Genomic DNA, 22,822 nt, shown 5'->3' on the forward strand with positions numbered 1-22,822 from the left:
TTTTCTTGATGGGTATTTTAACAGTGGTTCTTTCATGATATGGCCATGCTGTTGTTTTGTCATATTTCGGGGACACCCCAGTTGGTGTCGTCGTTCTGGTCGTGATTTGTTGGTGCGTTTCTGTCCCTGCAGCGCTCCACAGCTGTGTCTCCCAACACGTTTGAATGAGTCGTCCCTTTAACAGACGTTTGGTGGCGTTTATTTGTCCTCTGCTCTTTTCTGAGGAGCCTGTTTCAGTTTCAGGCGTATTGTTTTTTGTCCAGGTCTCTATTTGGTTTGTGTTTGTGACCAATCGCATGCTGGAGTCAACGTTTTCTCTGTTCGGGCCTGGAAACTGGATCAGTTCGTTCCCCGAGCTGTGAAGTCACTTTTTTGGTTATTGTGGAGATTACAATTTACACTCCAATAAAATCAAAGTGAGTTGAGGTCGAGTTTATTCTTTAGACAAATCTAAAGGCCAAGCTACAAAGTGTTTGATCTGATTTAGTGCCGCGGGTCAAGCAGGTAACATGAATCCTTTCAATTGATCAACAATCAAACTTATTCAAGTAAATAATATTAGATAATAAATAAATAAAAATATTATCCAACACCGGTTCTGTTCATAATCTTTACGGAAAGGATTTTAAGGTGCGGCACGGGGCTGGAGGGGGTCTGGTTTGGGGACCGTGTTGTCCTGTTGGACCTCCAGCGTGCTCTGGGGCGGTTTGCAGCTGAGTGTGAAGCGAGTGAGACGAGAACCAGCACCTCCAAATCAGAGCCCATGGTCCTCGCCCGGATCAAGGTGGTCCGCCCTCTCCGGGTCGTTGGGAAGTCTTTGCCTCAGGTGGAGTTCAGGTATTTTGGGGCCCCGTTCACGAGTGAGGGAAGGATGAAGATGCAGTCGTTTTATTGGGAACGTCTCGGGATCCTCCTGGAAGATGGACGGACGGCGCCTCGAACATGCAGCACTTCCTGAAATAACTAGAATAAATAGTCCATGTTTATGTTCATAGGGAAAACACACAACTGAGAACCATAACCTTTATTTATTTTTAACAATGTCAGACTTACATAGTTTGTTCAAAGAAGAAATCACTTCACAAAAAAGTATGATAATCAACCGTAAACAGTAAAGAAGAAAACGAGATTCAGAAACAAAGCAAAATAGCATCCGATTCACTCGTCTAAACATCTAAAAGTGTGACTCTTTATCCAGAAGAACCAGTTTACACTAAGATCCAAGGGATGGAGACTCGCTGAAAGGAACGCATCGCTGCTGCAGAGACCTGAAGGCGTCTCACCTCATCGCCTTGTTCTCCCGATTCCTTCAATAGCGTAACTAATCATTCACCTTTGAAGATACTCTCTCAGTAAGGACCAGCAGTGAGCTGAAGCTCGCCGCTCATACAGAGCAACAGTTTCATTATTACAGCCAGTCTCGGACAAACAGAACGCTTAGCGGCTAAACGCATCAAGCTAACATCCTCCGAAGACATGGTCAGCCTCGTTATCCAACGAGCTGATGACGAAGCGGCCGACGGGACACGCCCTCAGCTTTTAGCTCCTCTTCCTTGGACTCGAGGAGGAGGAGCCGGTTTTGGAACAATTGAAAAGCTGCCCGTGAGCGTCGTCTGCATCGAGTTAGAAACGTCGAGACACACTCGGATGCTTTCTGTGGGGCTGGACGTGCAAGAGGGGCACAATCAACTTCAAACGGTACAACAAATTACATCTGACACTGAACAAAACATCCTGCCAGTTGTGCCGTGTTACCGGGGGGGTCACAGGGGTCAAGTGTAGCTGAACTATAAACTGTTGACACGACTAAATGGCAAAGAGTGAAATTCAGATCCCTGGTGGGCGTGGCGAGGGGGCGTGGAGCAGCCTGATGACATCATTCAGTTGAGGGGGGCTCCTGAGGTTCCCGATTGACTGCGTGAGACAAAGCGAGTCGGATAGGGTTAGGGTTAGGGGCGTAGCATTCCCAGCTACACTGCATGGCTCTCTATTAGCATAGCATTCCCAGCTACACTGCATGGCTCTCTATTAGCGTAGCATTCCCAGCTACACTGCATGGCTCTCTACTAGCATAGCATTCCCAGCTACACTGCATGGCTCTCTATTAGCATAGCATTCCCAGCTACACTGCATGGCTCTCTATTAGCGTAGCATTCCCAGCTACACTGCATGGCTCTCTACTAGCATAGCATTCCCAGCTACACTGCATGGCTCTCTACTAGCATAGCATTCCCAGCTACACTGCATGGCTCTCTGATCGTTTCTCATACAAATCAACTGAGCTGTAAGAAAGCCAGAAACACACACCTTCCTCTCGGGCCTTCATGCGGGCAACGAAGTTGTAGCTCTTGTTTCTGCGATAGTTCTCATAAGGATCATCCAGGGACACCCCCACACCTTTATACTGGTCCCATTTATCTCTTATATCCCCGCCCTTGATGGGGTCCTGGATGCCCTGTTCTTTGGCCCCCAAACCACCTGAACCACTCCAACCTATAGAAACAAGACAGAAATCAATCAAGCAGCTGGTGTCGAGCGCAAGACTTGTACAGCCGTCACCTAAAGGTAGCCAAACAGGATCTGTACATATAGTACCGACAAATACGCAAAATATTCATCGAGAACACACGTCAAACTCAAGGCCTGGGGGCCAAATGTGGCCCTCCAAGTCATTTTTGTGGCCCCCGAGAGCTGTGTACAGACATTTGTTTTTGTAAAATGCTGCATCTGTCACACATAAGTTTGATGATTGATCGATGGAGTAGTGTGGTTTTCTTAACCTGATCAATTGAAAGGATTTATGTTATAATAACAGCAATAATCTATCCATATATTTGTACAACTATACAATTGAATATGCAATGTTTGTAACTTTAGTAAACTGATCAAACAGAAACATTCAGCAACATGTCAATAACAATAGCAACACGCTGCAGTCAGGAAATCAATAATCTGCTGGAGGTGACTATTGAAAGTTATTTGAACCTTTTTGTTTTTGTTGTTGACCCCGGCTACATATGGATCAGGATCAGCACTGGACAGCTCCATAGGTAGCCGGCTACATATGGAGCTGTCCAGTGCTGATCCTGAAAGTGACGTCTTTTCCGCGGCATTGACTCGGGGAATGTTCTTTATCTTTCCCACTTCGGTTGTTTTTTTTGGTTTTGTATCGATTATCTTTGTTCCTGTGTGATGATTGCATTTGAATGGAACTTTTCCACATTATTAGATGTTAATTTATTCCCATCACAAACTTTGGTTCATACTTTGGATTTTTCTCATTTACAGTATGGCTTTATCTTCTTTTTAAAAAAGTGATATCGAAACTGAATATTTTATTGTAATTAACTACTAAAGAGTTAAATAAAAACTAAATAGTTTTTTAACAGCATGTTAAGGATAGTTACATTTATTTTACATTAAATGACATTATATTTAGTTACATTTTTACTGTGTTACGTTTACATTTGGCCTTTGGAGGGGAAACATAATGCTAATGTGGCCCTTGGAGAAAATGAGTTTGAGACCCCTGATGTAGAACATGAAGAGCATACCCATCTTCATCAGCAGCTGATGGCCCTTGTTCTCTTCCCCTAGCCGGCTATCCGTTAGCTTGGAGGAAGGGGCGGCTGCCCCTGATGAAGAGCTGAAGAGAGCAAGAGAGCTGGAGTAAAGCCTGAAGGGAGTCTTTCATCAAAGTCAAAGTCTCGACCAAACCGCTGCGACTTACGGGGAGGGGCTCCGGGATTTGGTTCCTCGCCATGCTTTGGTTGGCGATTGTGAACGCGATCTAGATCTGGAGTGAGAGCGACTTCGAGAAGACCTGGATCTACTCCTGGACCTGATCAGAGCCGGTTCAGACATGTTAGGTGTTTAGACTTGTGATTGCTTTTATTTTTAAACACACGGGCTAACCTGGATCGTGAGTAGGAGCGGCTGCGGGAGCGAGATGAGCGTGAGCGTGAAGACTTTGAGGAGCGAGAGCTAGAGCGAGATGAAGACCGCCCTCGGCTGCGAGAGTGACTCCTGGACGAGCTGCCGCCTCGACCACTAGAAGGGGAAGAAGTCAGCTTCAATACTCAAGATGCTGCTCAGCTGTGTTTAACATTCAGAAACAGTCGCCATCACCCGCGGACTGGCAAAGGGACAATCTGCAGGAAGGGCCGAGACCAGAATGACTTCACCTGTTTCGTTTCTCTTGTCCCTTTTTCCGTCTGGCTCTCATCTTGGCCCTGAAGAACTCGTAGAGGCCATTCTGCTCCCACCCCTCACTGGTGGAGGAACAACACGTCATTAAACCTGCTGTCACAAGCTAGCAATGCCGCCTCCGCACAACACTGGGCATCGAGACATGATCTCATGATGCCCACTTTGCCCTCTTGAACAGTGAGCGCCGCGTGAGTGCTGTCGGGTTAGAGAGTGACCGTTTGATTCAGTCCAGAAGGGGTGCAAATATCGGTCAGTCATCCAGGTCAGACCACGATGAGCAAAAAAGAAGAGTCAACTGGACGTGTCCAAGTTAGCGCAAAGACGTTTCTCCTCTCACCCAAGAGGCTTCCTCAGGTCTGAGAGACTGCTAGAGAGGTCAGATACTTGTACCCTTGTTGGAGCAGAAAACAAAGAAACAAAGAAGGGACCGAAAGCACCAAGGCAATCAGACTCCCAGGAGAATTAGCATTTCCTTTATGACAACACACGATGCAGTATTGACCTCTGTCCCCGAAATTCAGAACCCCAGCAACGCCTATGTACCAACAGCTCACCTGAGGGTGGGGGGGGCAACAACCCTTCACCTTATGGATGCTAATGACTCCTAGGGATTCGTTAGTCAGGTTTCATGACTGCTGGGGAGTATTACAGACTAAACATTCCTAGTCTGTGAACCCTCACTGACAATGGCAATAAACACCTTCTGGTTCTGACTCTGGTTCTGACTCTGGTTCTGACTCTGGTTCTGACTCTGGTTCTGACTCTGACTCTGACTCTTCTGATTCTGATTCGCATTCATAAAGGAAATGCACATTTTTTCACAACAGTGTGTGTGAACCCATCAGACCCAGCGTTTGATTCAGGTGTGTGTGCCGGTACCTGTTCCTGGGCCGATCATGAGACGGAGGGCTGTAGAACGCTTCCACAGCAGCGAGCAAGCGATCGCTAGGAGGCATGGGGGGAGGCAGACGGATGTCCTTGGGGTCCAGAGGTTTATAATCGCAGTCTTCAAGCTGAGCCACAGATGAGACAAAAATAAACGTAAAAAGGACGTGAAAACAAACGTCTGAAAAGCAGCAAACATTGTTACAAGATGTAAAATCTAAAGCTATAAAAGCAGGCTAACTGAAGCACTGACGACAAACACGTCAACAGAGCATGGCAAAATGATTTTCAGCAGCGGTTACAGAATGTGTGGATAGACCACGTATCCTTAAAAAGGTTGGCGCCTGAACATTCACTCATGAGCTTCATTAAACAGCATAAACACGCCTCTTTGTCCTGCCTTCAAAGCTGGAATACTGCCAGAGCATCAACAGCTTTCTGTAATCCACCAGTACCTGATCATTTCCATGTTGTCAGAACTGTAATCAAATGAGGAGTGGAGGTGGCCGAAACAAGCGCTACGTTTACTGCATTGCATTTATTTTCCAAAGGGTTACATCGGGGGTGCAGCCTTCAAGAGCGCTGCATTCCTCTGAAGACTTTTTACAACCTTTGTCTTTTTAGAGTAATCTAAATGGAGTAAAAGAACCTGTCTAATACTAATGCACACATTATCAGAGTGTTGATCTCCTTAGGCCACATCCTCCCTCATTATACAAATACACATCACATGATGTGCTTAAAGAAGCAGCACAAAAATGGTAGAAGCAGTGAGTTTGAGCTGTAGCAAAACTGCAGCAGTAAAATAAAAAATAAGTTCTTTGAATGATTCAGCTCAAGATTGTTTATAGAAAAGAGGTGAACCAATATGAAATGAGACTAAACGATCAGTCACAGTTCTGGAAATAAGAAACGCACGGTCAGGACCTTTTATTATACACATGCATTAACCGCTTTAACAGCCAAAACGCACTGCAAAGCATTTGCCTTTCAACCATATGAAGCTGAAACATCTCACAGGAAGATGAGCTACGGGAAAGCATGTGACTTACTTTGACCAGAGGAGCCATGAGGCCAGCCGGAAGGTCAAAGTACGGTACGTTGGGTACCAGACTGGGATCATCTTGGACCGGTTGCTGCCGATGACGTACATGGGGCGAGTGGCCATTGAAGCCGTGTGGGGGTGGGCCAAAATCTTGGTGTTGGCCTGCACCCCAAGGTGGGTGATCAGCCCCGATAACAGGGGGAGGGAGCCTCTGACTGGGATGGTGATGGGGAGCAGGACCTGGCAACTCTGGAAATAAAAGGTTACATTGTTAAAATACACAAGAAAAGATCAATTAGAGCGTCGGGTACAAAAACAGGCGACTAAACAATCAGTCACAGATCACGTCACACCTGCAGGAAAGTCTCCCTGAGTATATTCAAAGCGATGTGGGGGGTATGGAGGTCTGTCATAGTGGTGTCTGGGAGGAAAGTCATCCTGTATGAAGCGCGGTGGGAACCGCCCGAAATTGTGTGGCGGAGGAGGAGGCTGGTTGAATGGAGGTGGCTGCTGGTGGGGGGGGAATGGCCCCCTGAAATGGGGAGGTCTCTGCAAAACAATGCATCTGGCAGTTTAGACCGTGACGCGCATGAACAGAAAAACATTCAGAACCATTTAATTACTGGTGTGAAACATAACATGCAAATCATGTCCCACGCGCCTGCATACGAGGAGTAAACGGGGGCTCCCTCTGACCCCACGGGGGCTGCTCAGGCTGGTTGCCCCATGGCGGTTGCTGGTCGTACGAGTTCCATGATGGAGGACCTGGGTCGGATACACCTGGACCACTCCAGGGGCCTCCTTCTCTTGGTGGACCCCCGGTCCAACTCCCTGGGTCCCTCTGGTCATTCCACAACCCTTCATGGCTATTCCAGGGTGGGCAAGGAGGAGGTGGCTGGTTTGGGTCATAAGGTGGCTGGAAAGGGTTCACACACACACACACACACACACACACACACACACACATAATTACACATTAGACACACACACACACACCACAAAGTTCACATCCCGTTCTCACCTTCAATCAGAGAGAAATTCAGAAAGTGTAACTTGCATTCAAATCTAAGTTAAATTTAAGTAAATTTAGCTTTGGTAAAACTACATTATCAATCACAGGATCAAAGGCATGTTGCTGATGGAGGTCTCAACTCTCCATCAATGAAATAAAGCACCGTCAGCCCTGATGATGAGCCACTCCACCTCGGATCTGCTGTGTGGCAATGTGCAAAGCATGTTGACACACAAGCAGAGGCACACAACTCCTTACCGGCTGGTTGGGGTTCCAGGAAGCCATGTGCTGGGGGTCATACCAAGCAGCCTTGTTGGGGGGGAGGTCTGAGGGGCCGCTGGGGTTGCTGGGGTCCTGTTGTCTTGATGAAACGGCATCAGGAGCAGGCATTGGAGGCTTCACCTCGCCTGCATGCACAGACAATGGTAAAGCATTTAACATCGCTGGAGAGCAAGTCCCGGGTCCCGGTCGCGGCCCCGGTCCCGGTCCCGGTCCCGGTCCCGGTCCCATACAGTAAAACGAGAAAACATTGGAGCAAACTATTTTTCTGAGATGAGTTTGAAATTGAACATAAATGTGACTGCTTTTTATTAATGAACTAGAATTTAACAGTTTGTGTCAGAAACAACTAGAAGAGCACAGACCTCCACCGAGCACCCCGGCCCCCCCACATTTAAGGGGGCTGGTGTGATTCACACCAAAACATTTTGTCCTACATGCATTTGGTCCTTTGCAATGAAAACAAACCTTTAGCAATTGGATTCACATTGATGTCATTATTAGTGTCTAGGATGTTATCAAGTCTCCTCACCAGCTTGTGGGGTCATAGTTAGAGCCTTCTCTGGCTCAGCAGGGGGCGCTAGCTGGGCAACAGGTGCAGGTTGTGGCTGCTTGAGACCGGTGACGAACTCTTCGTGGTGGGTCTTCAAAACCTGGATCTGCTGCTGGAAGGCCAGCTGAATGGGCTGCACTGCCGCAGCATACTCCGTGATCAGAGACGCCTGAGAGAGGACAAGAGGACAAGAGGACATGAGGACAAGAGGACAAGAGGACAAGAGGACAAGAACAAGCACGAAACATTCGGGATCCGCCGCCACTCATGCAATATGTCTGACGAAAGGGCCGGGAGGGCAACAAAAATGTTTGTTTCAGCTGAACTATTAATGCTGAACCACTGATATGGGCTTCGGGGGGGGGGGGGGGGGCACTCGTCAATCACTTGCAATAGACTTAGTTAACTTATTGGTGTTAAAAATACACAGACTTCAAATGTGACTTCCCAGTTTGAAAATATATTCAGTCACATCACGCACAACCTTTTGGAATTCATTATTTCAGAGTTTTAATACGAGTGACTCCTGCTGATGCAAAGTTAGGCTAATTTCTGCCCCTCCTCCTCGCCTCGCATGCTTGGGGCGCCAGCCGTGCCTAGCAATAGTTAGTGGATAGTTCCACCTTTGAGTAAAGTCGTCCTGCTGCAGCTCACTATTCGTGTCACTGGCCTTGTGGAACTGCAGGAGGCCGCCCAAACTGGCAACACTGCAGTTTCCTGTCAGATTCTGGCTCTACTGCCATCTTGTGTAGTGAAAGCGCAGCTGTTCCTAGTATGTTAATGATTACTTGTATCGGCTGCATTGTCATGTCTATTCGTTTATCTGCCTTGCAAGCAGCCGACTGAGGCTTGCGAGCCGCGCATTGATCAACGCTGTGCTATTCTGTAGCTGAATAACTGTTGACGTGTTTGGTTAATAATCCGGACACCTATCCCAGCTTGTTGTCTATGCTTGAATTTTGTCAATTAAATTGACCAAAAAAGCGCGACTGACAGTCCAGTACAACATGGGTATCCGTCATGACGCATGTTTTGATTGATGCAACTTATAGTTGGAAAAATACTGCCGGTAAGTCCAATCAATGCCTGATGCGATCCAGAGCACGGCGATAAACAGAGGTGATGGGGGAGGGGGGGGGGCTCCAGCTGGCCTTCAAAGGCAGGCTTCTGGGTCAGAGAAAGCACCAAAGCAGTAAGTTACAGCATCTTGTTTCAAACTTTGTGATTTTAACACTCACAAGTAGCATCTGTAAAAGTAAGCAGGATCTAATAATAATAATAAAAGAAGAAAAAAACTTCTTCTGAAAGAAACCTGTAGTGTTATGGGTCAGTTTTCATATCGGGACATTACAGTGAGGAAACCAGGAAATGAACTCAACTGCACGCCCACTGCAACAAGTCTTAGTTCACTCACTTGGTATTGGCCGAGACCCAGTGCTGGATTCTGGAGCTGCTGAATGGTCTCATCATCAAAGTAGCCATTCTTCTCCCAAAGTTGCAACAGCTGGGGAGAAAAGACGGGGGTGGAGTTCACCAAAAGGAGCATCGCTACGGAGGACCGAACGGCCACAATTAAAAATATATATAAACGGGAAAAACAAAACAAAACAAAAAATATATATATATATACATAATAAATAAAACCAGTCAATATAAACACAAAAATATCAAACAAGATTCAAAAATGTAAAATATTTGTGGATATAAATACAAAAATAAATACATAAATATAAATAAATAAAAGATCTGTGCTCTTATAGTTCTGTCTCATGCTGCAGACAAAAAATGCAGGAAAACATATTATTCAAATGAGGGGGTGGGTCTTAAGTGTGTCTTGGGTTGAACTGTTCTCCTATTGGTTGATCAACAACAAGTTCAGTCTCCACGGCTTGCATGGCGAGCTCCAGCGATGGACGACCAGCTTGCCCGCCGTCACCAGAACTTGCAGCTTCAACATTTAGTCGCTCAACAACTTCACACAAGTGCCCGTAACCTCAGGGACTCAGTAAACATCCCATAACGAGCGGAGATCCCTCGAGACCGTAGCCATAGTTACTGCCTGTGAGTCGGGTGGCGACTTCCCCTTGTCGCTGTTGCCCAGAGTACCTCGTCGATTTCTGCACCCACATGCCGATCAACCAATCCCAGTTCCAATCTGGCCGTTACCCTGGTGATCTTTTGCTGCTTCTCCTCCTCGACTGCCAAGAAGCTGGTGCAGTAGATGGGAACCACGACCTTCTGTATCGCTGCCAACAAATCCTTCTGCTGCTTGCGCTGGCTGAGAAAATTAAACACGCACACACCGCATTATCACAAGAGGCTTCATCATCTATTTACTGATCGGACCGAGGCTGAAACTCAATCTTCTTTGAAGTTTCTGTCCTCCTCCATTCGACTCCTTCAGTCATGATACATAATACTGCAGCTCACTTTCAGATCATGCTTATGTGTACATCTGGACGTACATCGTATACTTGTAGATATCTCCTGTTCCACTACTATAAAGAGCTCATGATCCACAGAATATCCGCTGCCCACAGCTGTGGATCATGGCCTGCGGTGTCTTGATTGTCTGTGCCATCCTTTATTTTGCAATGTGTGAAAATAAAATCAAAACTAGATGCAAGCACATTGACTCCGTCGGCGAAGACAACAGATAGGATGCTTTGTCAACTTCGCCGAGTGACGTGGAAGTACTTTTAAATGTCACAGGCAAGAAGAATCAAACGGCTCTGTATGAGAGACACGCAGATCAAGCAAACCATCTATACCCTCCTGAGACCCCGCCAGCTAGCACGTCCTCTGTAGTGGACATTTGTCCATTACAGAGGACGCATGTCAGCGGGCGGGGTCTCAGGAGGATATGCTGGTGGGGTTCGTACTTTTGATGCTGACATGTTCCTGTAATCAGAGACTATGCTAATGTCAGTGGAAACATGGTATATTTGTCCAAATGGATGATTTAGGTTTGCGTACCAGTGATGAAGAACGTCATTGGTTAAATAGATAAGATGCAGGCGGAGCTCAAAATGTGCACCATCAGCAGTGATGCGATTCCGAAGGTGTGATGTCATCAGCTCACAGTGTTGTGGCGTCTTGGCATTGTTGAACATCCAGTTCTTACCCGCCTGAGGGAAGACAAACGCATTTCAGTGCATCGCATATAATTAAACTGTTTCATCATCAAACTACATGAACAAAGTATAATCCAATACGGTAGAAAGTTTGTCCAACAGCTGACCCCTGAACTTAATGTCTCGCTGGTCCACCTTCAGCAGCAGAGGCCGAACCGAACTCTACTGATAACTGGACGTGCGTCTCTGATCTCGCTGCCTTAGTTCAGCCACACTGCTGGATCTGTGAGAATGAACAGACCTTTTCAGCTCCCGTCAGCGTCTCAGTCAGTGTGGGGGGGGGGGGGGGGGGGGGGTTCTCGTCACCTTGAGAACATTCCAGAACTTACATTTTATAAATCCTTGACAATCAGGGGGGACATATATTAAGATTTTGGAAGATTGCTTTCTCTAAAAGCTTTGACAGGAATGGAAGGTTTGAAATTGGCCGATAGTTAGCCAAGACATCAGGATCCAATGTTGGTTTTTTGAGAAGCGGTTTAATGACTGCTGTTTTAAAAGACTTGGGTACATAGCCTGTGAGTAAGGATAGATTAACTGTATTTAGCAACGGACATGCTAAATATATATAAAAGGATATAAAGGACTACATCTCTGTGACCTGGTCCTGAATCTGGACTACATCTCTGTGACCTGGTCCTGAATCTGGACTACATCTCCGTGTCCTGGTCCTGAATCTGGATTGTCAGGGTTTTGGTTGTCTAAAACCAGATTTCTAGAAATGAGAGTGGCACCTTTAAAAGTAGGGTGGATTCCCTCTCTCCCAATAAGACCAGACTTTTCTCAGAATATCTGCCAGTTATCTATGAAGCCCACGTCGTTTTGTGGACACCAACTGGACAGCCGGGGGTTGAATGACGACATGCGGCTAAAGATATCATCAAAAACAATCAATGACTTTATAAAGATACTTTTTGTTATTGTTATATTTTATATATCAATCTTTTGATCTGCCACAATAATGTAATGACTCAAATTGAGGGCTTTTCTCAGCAATTTTTCAGTGAGATTAAAAAAAAGAGATTGGATGAATTAATTACAATTATAATAATCACTCAAATCGCACGGAGATACGCCTCCAGCGGCCATTGTGAGGCGTAACTTCATGTTTCTGGGGATGGAGTCGCCAATCACCAGAGTACAATCCTTAGCAGGTGTGTTGCTGAGTGGGGGAAGCCTGTTCTGGGCCGGGGGTGAACCGCAGCGGGCTTCCGTTTCAGGCTACGCTTCCCTTCCCTTCTTGGCAGCCTTGGTGTCCCGGCTGCTCGGGAGCAACTGGGAGGCGGCTAGCGGGTACGCCGCAGGTACACAGTCACAGTAAAAACCAGGAGTGGGTGCATCCTTATGCAATCTCCATAAAAGCAGACTTACAGAGATGGCATCTTTGGTACAGGTGTCTATAATGGGCTGAAGCAGGTTGTCCAATTCTGTGATGTCCAACTGAGTTTCCAGTAAAAGCTTTTGAGTCTGCTGCTCCATCGCCAGAGCGATGGCTGCAGTCACTTGTTCCTATATAGAGAAAAAAACAGTAAAATAAAACAATGCACAGGAGGTCATCAATTTACGACCTATGCAACTTGCAATAGGTCGTAAATAATTGACTCCAGTTGTTTACGACATACCGTAAAGCGAGCGAGCGAATCGACTGAAGACAGTTTCTGCTGTCTCACCATCGACGGCTACCAGGGACAAAATAAACTACCGGTAGCTGTTATTTACGACAAAACCCTCGGAACCCATCGTGGTTGTAAGTCGACGACCCCCTCTATTGTTTTTTGTGATTCACGTTTGTATTGAATGTTCTTTTTCAATAAACAAAAATAACAAACACAAAATATTTATATATAAAAATACACAAACATCGTGGCATAATCAGGGATTTTTGACATGACATGAAATATGTCCATATTTTATTGGCTTTATCCTGGACATTGTGCAATCTACAAATGACTGTCTCCTAGGCAGCAGGCTCAGTCCTCGGTTTAGGGTCTAACTCTATGAGGACTCTTCTAGAGACGCAGAATCACTCTGTCAGCCACTGTGAATGCTGCCACCACAAATCCAAATCCTTCCTTTGTATATGTGGGAGGCACGCGAGACTTGTCTCCCAGCAGACAACGGGGACTCTGCTGGGACCAGCAAACCAGTCCGTTTCTCAAGTTTTTAACAACCTCCATCCAAAATGGAAAAATCAAAGGACACTCCCAGAAACAGTGCAGGTACGTTCCGATATCTGTTCCACATTTCCAACATGCATCATTCTGCAATAAACACATTTTGAATAGCTTAGAAGGCTGTAAAATAAAATCGAGGCTTAGTTTTATAATGGATCGATTTGCTTCTAGCATGTCAAGTTGCCCAGCCTATATTTGAAATTATATTATTCCACACCTCCTCACTAATTTCAGTTTGTAAATCCTTTTGTTTGACTGCTCAGAATCCTCTTATAATACAGTGATACTGAATGATGCTACGTACTGAAGATTGTCTGAATGATTCAGTCATTCTTGTAATGCGCTGAGGCCACACTACTAATCACTACTAATGACGACTGTCAACTAATACGGTTTTGCCATATCTTCATATGGTGAAATCGGACTTTTGAGCAGTACGGCGTACGGTGGAAATTGGTACGGGGTACCGGGCCAAAATGAAAAATGAAATGTTAGCAAACAAACTTCTCACTTTACACTTCCGTTGTGGTCGTCAACACTTGAGCAGAAGCATTTCCACAATTTGTCAACTGCGCGAGAACGTGTTCATCAGACGTTGAAGTCTATGATGAAAAAGTATCGTTTTGAAACTGAGAAAGGTTTCATGGCTGCAAGGGAAGCCATGCAGGAATCCACAGGTTGTAGCCCTGCAGAGTTAGTGTTGGACACACTGTGCATTCCTGTCTCACCACCAGTCCCAGCTCCAATGTGACTGACTAGGGGTCTCTCAGGACACAATGAATGCCAGGTTTGACCAGAAATCTGTGAGGCGAGTTTTTCAGGTTGGTGACAAGCTGCTTGTCCCTCCCTAGTTCGCCTTTTCAACCAAAGTTTATTGGTCCGTATATGATTAAGAAACAGTTAAATGAAACTGACTTTGTTGTCGCCTCGAGGTCGTCATGTAAACCTGCTGAAGCCCCATGTCACCCGTGGTAACGTCAGTGACGCGCGCATCGTAGCCGCCGTCGCCCCTGAAACTGATGGTCTCTGTGCCAGCAGCGCCCCCTATTCAAAGCTATGCAGCCTACTGAGCTGCCGGCGGGAGAGAGGCAGGGATGCGGCGCCACACGATCAACAGATCAACAACCACACATACACACGCACGTACGATTTGGCGTGCCCAAATCACCTAAATCGCATGTTTTTGGAGGTGGGAGGAAACTGGAGAACCCGGAGAAAGCAGACAAGAATCGTTCCCGGTACATTCTCGCTATGAGGCGACCTCGCAACCCACTGCACCACCTTGCTGCCCCCTTTTTAAGAAAACAATTAAGACTAATCTCATGCACACACTGCAAGGGTTAAAATGTTGAAATCAACTGGAACTCCCTGAAAGGAGAAGAGACGGATTATTGTGTGTGTGTGCGTCTTTGCACCATACCTGTCTGAGTGTGTGCATATGCTGCTCCTGCTGTTGAAGATTCCACTGACTCTGTTGTATGAGCTCACCGATGGGAGGCGCAGCAGTTGCAGGAATTGGAGGAGGAACATTCATCGGTCCTGGCGGAGGAGGAATATCAACCAGATCTTTGCTTCCCGGGTTGTATATTTCTGCAAAGACAGCAACATGAAAACTGAACTTCTGTAGTCTGGATTTGGGGGCTGAAGCTGTACAACTGCTGACATCTGGCAAAATGATGGTGCGCACGTGCATGAGAGTGTTTGAATGACAATAAACATTTCTTGATTCTTGACATTTTGTTGTTTAAACAAGACCATCTAAAAAAAAGTGACCCAAATAGATGGAATTTGCAGGAGGTGGGAAGCAAAATCTTTCAGACATGCAACCTAACGGTTTGATTAAAGCAGGGAGAGAAACTAAAATGGTTGCATGATAAGAAATCAAATCTTAAATCAAGGCTTGCATAAACAGAAGAGAGAACAATCAGAACATGTTAGAACACTAAATTATGGAGGGACTGCAACGTGAATTAATTTATCATTGTGTTACCAACTCTGGAGACAAGCTTCGTGGTAATTAAACATCGCTCATTCTGATAGGGTGGGCCCCAAATCTGTGGTGAACCAAGGAACCACTAACAATACCGGCCTTTACAAACTTAGAACCCAACAATAATCCATCGTCTGCAAACATCGCTTCATAAACCGACCCCCGTTACATGTTATATTCATTTTAGGATGCCATTTTGACCATGATGGGGAAACGTAGAGCTGCCAGCAAATAATACCGCGTACCGAGAGGTCGGGCTGCATATTCTGGAACAATTCCTCATATCAATTAAATGTTGAAAAAACTAATGATATTTCATTATCATCAGTATTGTATTTATATAATAACTACGCATTCAGTCTACATTTAAGCAGCTGAGCTTCTGATGTGATTATAAATATTGTGTTGTGAGTTTATGATATTTTCAGTACAATGTTACGAGGTCTGTGTTGTATAGATGATCAGATACCAAAGCGTGTGCACAAGTAAAACTACGGTAAAGACTATAAATATATATATATATATGCTCGACTGATGATCCGAACACTAAAAGACATTTTGCAAAGTCATCATAAAAATGAAAAATCTTTAGTAAAACCTCAAAACATGAAAAAAGGCACAAACGCAAAAGAGCAGCAATATTAATTAAAACAAGCTGTTTTAAGCAAAGGTGTGACTATATCCAACAAAGTTGTGCAAATGTGAAATGGGGCATTTGAATTTAAATAAATGTTTTAATTTCTCTGACAAATCTGGTTCCAAATAAATACCTTCAGACTTACACTCCTCCCCATCGTGGGTAGAGGGATCTAAATGGAGAAAAGCAAACATTTCAGTGGAACAAGACTGACAGAAGAATTCCATGCAACATGGTACAACATTGACATTTTATTTAAAATGGCTGCAAGTCAACTCACTATAATTCAATGACCACAAACTCTAGAACGGTTTGCATCAATAACAAATTGAATAATAGTCTGTTGAATTAAAACTATGACTAAAAACTACAGATAAATGACACTGATGAACAGAAATAATCTGGTCACACATTCCTTCATTAATCCCCCCCCCCCCCCTCGTGAGTCATGCTGGAGCCTATCCCAGCCATCTGCAGCCAACAGGCGGGCTACACCCTGGACGAGCCGCCAGTACAGGCCACCTTCACATACAGGACATGCAGAAAATTGTGACCCAGTTAATAAAGTTTTTTTAAACAGGAAAAAATGTATAAAATACTGAACGTATAAATATATAAAAGAAAGTTTGATAAAGGACAGTCACAAGCAGGGCTTTGTAACAGAGTCCGTTCGTAACCTTTATGGTCAGAATTTCTAGGTGCAGCCGGGGCGTCGGGGGGGTTCGGTTTGGTGACCTCAGGATTGGGTCGCTGCTTTTTGCAGATGACGTGATCCTGTTGGCTTCATCAGGCCACGCCCTCCAGCTCTCACTGGATCGGTTCCAGCCGTATGTGAAGCGGCCGGGATGAGAATCAGCACCTCCAAATCCGAGGCCATGGTTCTCAGTCGGAAAAGGGTGGAGTGCACCCTCCAGGTCGGGGAGGAGATCCTGCCCCTAGTGGAGGAGTTCAAGTACCTCGGGGTCTTGTTCACGAGTGAGGGAAGAATGGAGCGAGAGATCGACAGACGGATCGGTGCAGCGTCTGCAGTGATGCGGACTCTGCACAGATCCGTCATGGTGAAGAGAGAGCTGAGCCGAAAGGCAAAGCTCTCCATTTACCGGTCGATCTTCGTTCCTACCCTCACCTATGGTCACGAGCTTTGGGTAGTGACCGAAAGAACAAGTGGCCAAAATGAGCCAAAGGCAGGCTCTGAACGCCTTTGAACACGACAGCAGCACACACATCGGCATTGTGACCGGCTGTTTAATCAACAGTCAACGCACTCCACATGGGATTAAACGCATTGTGTTTTACAAGACCAGTTGTGAGGATGCTCAGTAACTCCTCATCCTTAATCCCAGCTCATACTGTACAAGTAAGCCGTCTGCAACGTTCACTCTACAGATGAATTGTCAAACAATACACTACATATGCAAAATAGGACTGTCTGCCCCCCATGGACATTCTGGCTACTGGAACTTGTTTGAGGGGTCCTCTGGGACAGGTACACTTTAGTTCAACAAAGATAAAGGAGCTCTTGTTTTGCTAGCTGACGGCTAACTAACCAAACAAGCTGATCAATCAGAGATTGCAGACCCTCGCCTCCAAGTGCCCTATCTCGCAACGTTAAAGAATCCTCCCATCATGCCATTCGTGTCCCTCCCTCTTAAAGTGACACTCCCATGTTACAGCGCAAGCACAATTCCAGATGTAAAAACAATTCTAGAATCTGGATCCGGATCAACGCCATTCTCGGGGAGGACCGAGCCACGGACAGAACCTTGCTTGTGTAAAAATTTCAAGTCGATTGGGTTACTAGTTTTTGAGTTACGCACGCGGACAGACAAACAGACAAACAGACAGACCCAATTGCAATACCCTCGCCTCCCCTTCGGCGAGGGCAACGAGACATTCTCGTCTTATTTGTCACCATCTTAAAGTTTTAAAAATACATTGTTGGTATGGTAATTTACAGAAAGAGAAGGATAGAGATTTGGACAATCAACACAAAGTTACGCTTCAATTGTCTAAGAAGGCATCCGCTCAAAATATCCTCTCCTCTTTTCTCCTGGGGGGAATAATAACAATAGGGGCAATAAGTATTGAACACATCACCAGTTTCCTGAGTACCGGTACATATATTTCTGAAGGTGCGATTGACATGAAATTTTTACCAGATGTAGGTAACAACCCATGCAAATAATTTAATTCATGGGGATTACTGTTTTGATTTATGTGCAATACTATGGTCAGATGAGTCAAACATTGAGCTCCCACTCCATGGCAGCATCATGGTGTGGGGCTGGGAAACTGGGCGTCATTGAAGGAAAGATACATGGGCAAACGTACAGCAGCATGCTTGATAAAAACCTGTCGCCATCATGGAGATGATGAAGATGAAACGAGGGTGGACAGTGACATGTCTAAACACACAGCCACGGAAACGCTCAATTGGTTCCAGAGAAAGAAAGTAAAGCTGCTAGAATGGCCCAGCCAGTCACCTGACTTGAACTAAAGGTCAGAGTTCATCGAAGAGGCCCACGAAACCGTCATCATTTAAATACTTTATGTATGGAAAAATGACCCCCCCCCCCCCCCCCCAGTTATTTTATTGCACATAATTGAATTTATGACCATTTATTTTTCTATTTCTTTGCATGTGTGGCTTTTTGCATCTGGTAAAAATGTCATGTTAATTAGGGATGCATCGATTGATCGGCGCCGATTTCCTTAATTTAGCGCAATCAGCAGATTTCTACATATAAAACCGATTTTATCAGCCAATCTTATCTACCTCCGCAAAGATCTTAAAGTCAGCCGCCGTCTCCTTCTGTTCTGCCGTTAAATCACTCACAGCCCGCCGACTTGCCCGAGCCTGTGTCTCTGAGCCCTGCTGCATTAAACGTGCCGGACGTCGCCCGTCTGGGTGAGAAGGCAGAAATGACCTGTGCCGTGCTAATCATTCTTATTGTTTCCCGTTGACTTGTGAACATGTTAAACATGCCGAACTATTTGTTGTTTGACTGTTTGTCTGACTTTTAGCAGTTTTTTGTCCCGTCAGCTGTTGAAAGTTGTTTTACATTGAAACCGTCACAAAGCTGCTGCATTTGGGCATTTTGTATTTTTGCACTACACGAGCAGAAAACTGGTGATTTGTTCAATACTTATTGCCCCCACTGTATATATGTTTATAAAGACTCAGATGTCTGTACTCACAATTTTTTTAAATTATGTGCATTTCTTTGGTTAGCTTTCATTAATGTCAAGATGGCTTCTATTCTCGTCAACACATGGTTCAAACCAATAATAAATAAACAATTCCATTTATGCTGGATTGCCCATTTAACTACATACGCTGCTGCTGCTCCATAGAAAGCTTGCACTTGTAGTAGCTGAAATATTCTCCCCCAAAGAGGAAGGAGAACTTCGGGTTGTCTTTCTGTTTTTCCATCGTCATTTTCTCAAACTCTGGTCCATTCCGAGCGACAAACTGAGCGAGCTTGTCGATGACATTCCGCAGTTCTTGGTCTGCAACAAGAGAGAAAAGGAAAAGAAACAGTCAGGAGTGAGAAAGTTGGTCTAAAAGTGATGACAAATAATTTGGTCACAGTCTGGGTCCCCCGTATGTTCTCAGTAGATTCCAGTCCAAGAACTATTAGACCAGCATTTTTAAATAAATAGCGTGCGATCCTTGGAAAACCCAATGCATACGTCTACATAGTATGATAGCCATCACTCTCTCTCTCTCTCACAAGAGATCCTGGATTCTGGATCCGTTTGACATCTTCAGTGACATTGCAGTCAACGGAGCTTCAAAATTATTTTGTCAACATCTCGGTTGATTATTGATCGGTGTTCATGGAATTTGACACAGTCGTGTAGGGGGGGGGGGGGCTCTATCTCACCACCGAATTTCATCTGGATCGGATCTAGAGTGACATCAGTAAAAAATAAAAAATGATGATGATGAATATATGTATTAGATAGAATGTTAGAGCAGTACAAGTGCAGTCAAACAGTAGCATGTATTACAGTACAAGTACAGTCAAACAGTAGCATGTATTACAGTACAAATACAGTCACACAGTAGCATGTATTACAGTACAAGTACAGTCACACAGTAGCATGTATTACAGTACAAGTACAGTCACACAGTAGCATGTATTACAGTACAAGTACAGTCACACAGTAGCATGTATTACAGTACAAGTACAGTCAAACATCCTGTCTAAGAGGGGCAGTTCAAAAAAGCCCTTGCGGTCTTTCCGTTGAAAGTACTTCGTACGTAATCACGATGTGGCCGGTGTATCCTCTCTCATGTACTGACAGAGGATCGAAATTCCATTTCTGTCAGACTCTAGGGGCAACAATATTAATACACAATAAAAAAAACTAGACTACCGGTATTCAAAAATTGCAAAGAATTTCAAAAATTGAAATAGAAAAGAAACGGAACATAATGTAAGGCACGAAACAGTTCTTCAAAGGCCGTAATGTAATTTTGTATTGTATTTATATATATACACACACAAACATAATAATTCTATCTTGTCATCTGTGAAAGGGGCCGTGTGCAGAACAGTTCTGGGAATGACAGTGGGTCAGCGGCGGGTTAGAGTCGTGTGTGGCTGGAGGGGACCAGAACCGGGATAAAGTAGAGCATCCCAACCGCCCGGTGGAAGAAACGGTCCTCCAGTCCCTCCAGCCTGCTGGTCCCGGCCCGGAGACTCTGCAGTCTCCTTCCTGACGGAGATGCGAGCGCTACGTGTGTAAAGACGTCTTCAGTGGTGGAATGTGTGAAGGGGCGTGGCCTCCAGACACGACAACATGGAATCACAGCGGCAAAATCAGACACTTTCACCAGCAAACTTTAAATCAAACGTTTCACAAGCAAGATGGAAAGCTCTGCAAAACGAGCGCCGTTTCCAACGCTGCCATAAAATATCCTGGCAGCACGAGTCATCTCATCGCCCCCGTGAAACGCCGACGCAGCATCAACACTGAAACGGAGACCGAGCCGGACTCCTCTCCTCCCACCATCGTTGCCTAAACGTTGCCCGTTGTGCCCAGTTTGCCTTTGGATATTTACATTTGACCTCATTCCTCTGATGGAATGTTTGTGAATCTGAAGAAATATGCACACGTGATTTAAATGGCGAATAAATACAATATTTGGGCATTAAAAAGCAGCAACGTTGACTTGCTGCTACCTATAAACCCTGGTTATGTTACTGTTAATGACGGCAAACAGTTTTCTGTTTGACCACGTATTTATGTATTGTTTACAGTTTTTGTCACTTTGTTTACAGTTTTGAAAAATACAGCCATTTTTGAAAAGCCCTGAATTTAATAAATTATTAAACATACTGAATTGCTTTATTCATTTCTATCAAAGAACTACATTGCTTGCTTTTATTAATATAGTTAAGAAGAAGATGGAAATGAGTGTAGCGTACATAAAAACATAAACCACTGAATCACATCATCACAGGAAACGCTGAATCCAGATGCATCATGGGAAGCGAGTTAATCGAATGAAACCTAACATATCAGTGGCTTTAGCAGATGCATCTTGGATTAATCGGATCGAACAGAGCAGAGATTCCCATTCCTAAGGTGTATACTCACTGTGATATTTATATACACACATATACACACGTTTATTTCTAAAGAGCGGATTACACAGGGGCCCCAGCAGTGTTTGTACTACTGCTCTGAGATTTAGTGATTCCGATATAAGATAGTTATGATGTTGGACAGAAAGGAAACGGACAGTGTGGGTGAACAATGATTATTTTCACAACAAAAATTTAATTAGCTACCTTATTTTGAACACCTTTACCCATAACATGTAGCAATCATAAATGCCAGCGTGCTATGCTAGCATCGTTGTTCATGACGCTTAATTACAAAGGTACGCATAACATCACTGTTCAGGATACGCGTAACTGCGTGATGCTCGATAACTTGTGTTTAAAGAGAACCCATGGAAAATAAATTCCCCACTGAGGAAAAGGAACTTTAGTAAAGATGCTAACGCGTTAGCTTCAGGCGGCATTGACTGCAAGCTAACTTCCTTTGAAAACACGCCGCACCGCAGCCACGACTCACCTTCGGGGGGATTGGGAATATCCATGCCCGGCTTCGGGTACAGCAAGCCCCCTGAATACTTCAGATTGTTCGAGTCGGTATCGATCTTCTCCAAACGGTTTACACAATCGATAGAGCTACACCGGCCCTGAAACGTTTACCGGAAGTAGTATTGTGCAGAACGAGCGCCACGGCAAACGCTCTTCCGGTTTGTCTACAGCGCCACGTGAGTTTAGGTGGAGGATTACAAGCTACAGGTCTGTAGGCTCGAGGGATGGGGGGGGGGGGGGGGGGGGGGGGGGGTACTATTTGTATCGATACGCGATTTTGCACTTGCGTGATGCGAGTGCATCGGCAGCGGAGAGACGGCTCGATTCATTTAAGGGATGAACTTTAGAGTACATCGGATTTCAGATTATTGTATCGTCTTATCGCGATATATAATTTTAATAAAAGCGTCTGAGGCAATTCGGCATGATCTGTGCTAAATTTGTCAGCACATATGGATCTACGGCAATAATGGCGGACATTTTCGCATCGTATCTCTCTCTATCTTGTGTTGATAGATTCTCTCTATAGTCCGATTCACTTTGTCTATTCATGATAATGCTGCAAATATGATAAAATAGTCGAAATTTGCGTGTGAAATATAGTATAGGCAGCGAGCCTACGAAGATGACGTCTTCGGCGTCGGTCACGTGACCTGTGGGAACTCTAGTTTGGCGTCAAAGCAAATACTCTTATTTTGAAACCCCTTTCCGGAAATCCCTCTTGTCAGCGGAAGTTACAGGACCTCGTGGTGCTGCGGCAGTTCGAGCACCGATTGACCCGC

The 22,822-nt window shown here is 45.0% G+C and overlaps 1 protein-coding gene across 1 annotated transcript; it reads right to left on the reverse strand.

Annotated features, from left to right (window-relative positions):
* Nucleotides 1–1,026: 1,026 nt before the first annotated feature.
* Nucleotides 1,027–22,103, reverse strand: cherp (calcium homeostasis endoplasmic reticulum protein). The gene is given in 20 exon segments (XM_068743362.1): nucleotides 1,027–1,914; nucleotides 2,308–2,493; nucleotides 3,555–3,646; nucleotides 3,713–3,841; nucleotides 3,916–4,050; nucleotides 4,185–4,271; nucleotides 5,089–5,222; nucleotides 6,147–6,388; nucleotides 6,493–6,688; nucleotides 6,801–7,055; nucleotides 7,410–7,558; nucleotides 7,963–8,152; nucleotides 9,398–9,487; nucleotides 10,150–10,261; nucleotides 10,960–11,111; nucleotides 12,489–12,626; nucleotides 14,712–14,881; nucleotides 16,052–16,090; nucleotides 19,255–19,428; nucleotides 22,012–22,103. Coding segments are annotated over 20 exon segments (2,733 nt in total). The 5' UTR covers nucleotides 22,037–22,103; the 3' UTR covers nucleotides 1,027–1,876.
* Between the last annotated feature and the right edge of the window lie 719 nt (nucleotides 22,104–22,822).

This window comes from Brachionichthys hirsutus, chromosome 9, assembly GCF_040956055.1.
Source record: "Brachionichthys hirsutus isolate HB-005 chromosome 9, CSIRO-AGI_Bhir_v1, whole genome shotgun sequence".
Lineage (NCBI taxonomy): Eukaryota > Metazoa > Chordata > Actinopteri > Lophiiformes > Brachionichthyidae > Brachionichthys > Brachionichthys hirsutus.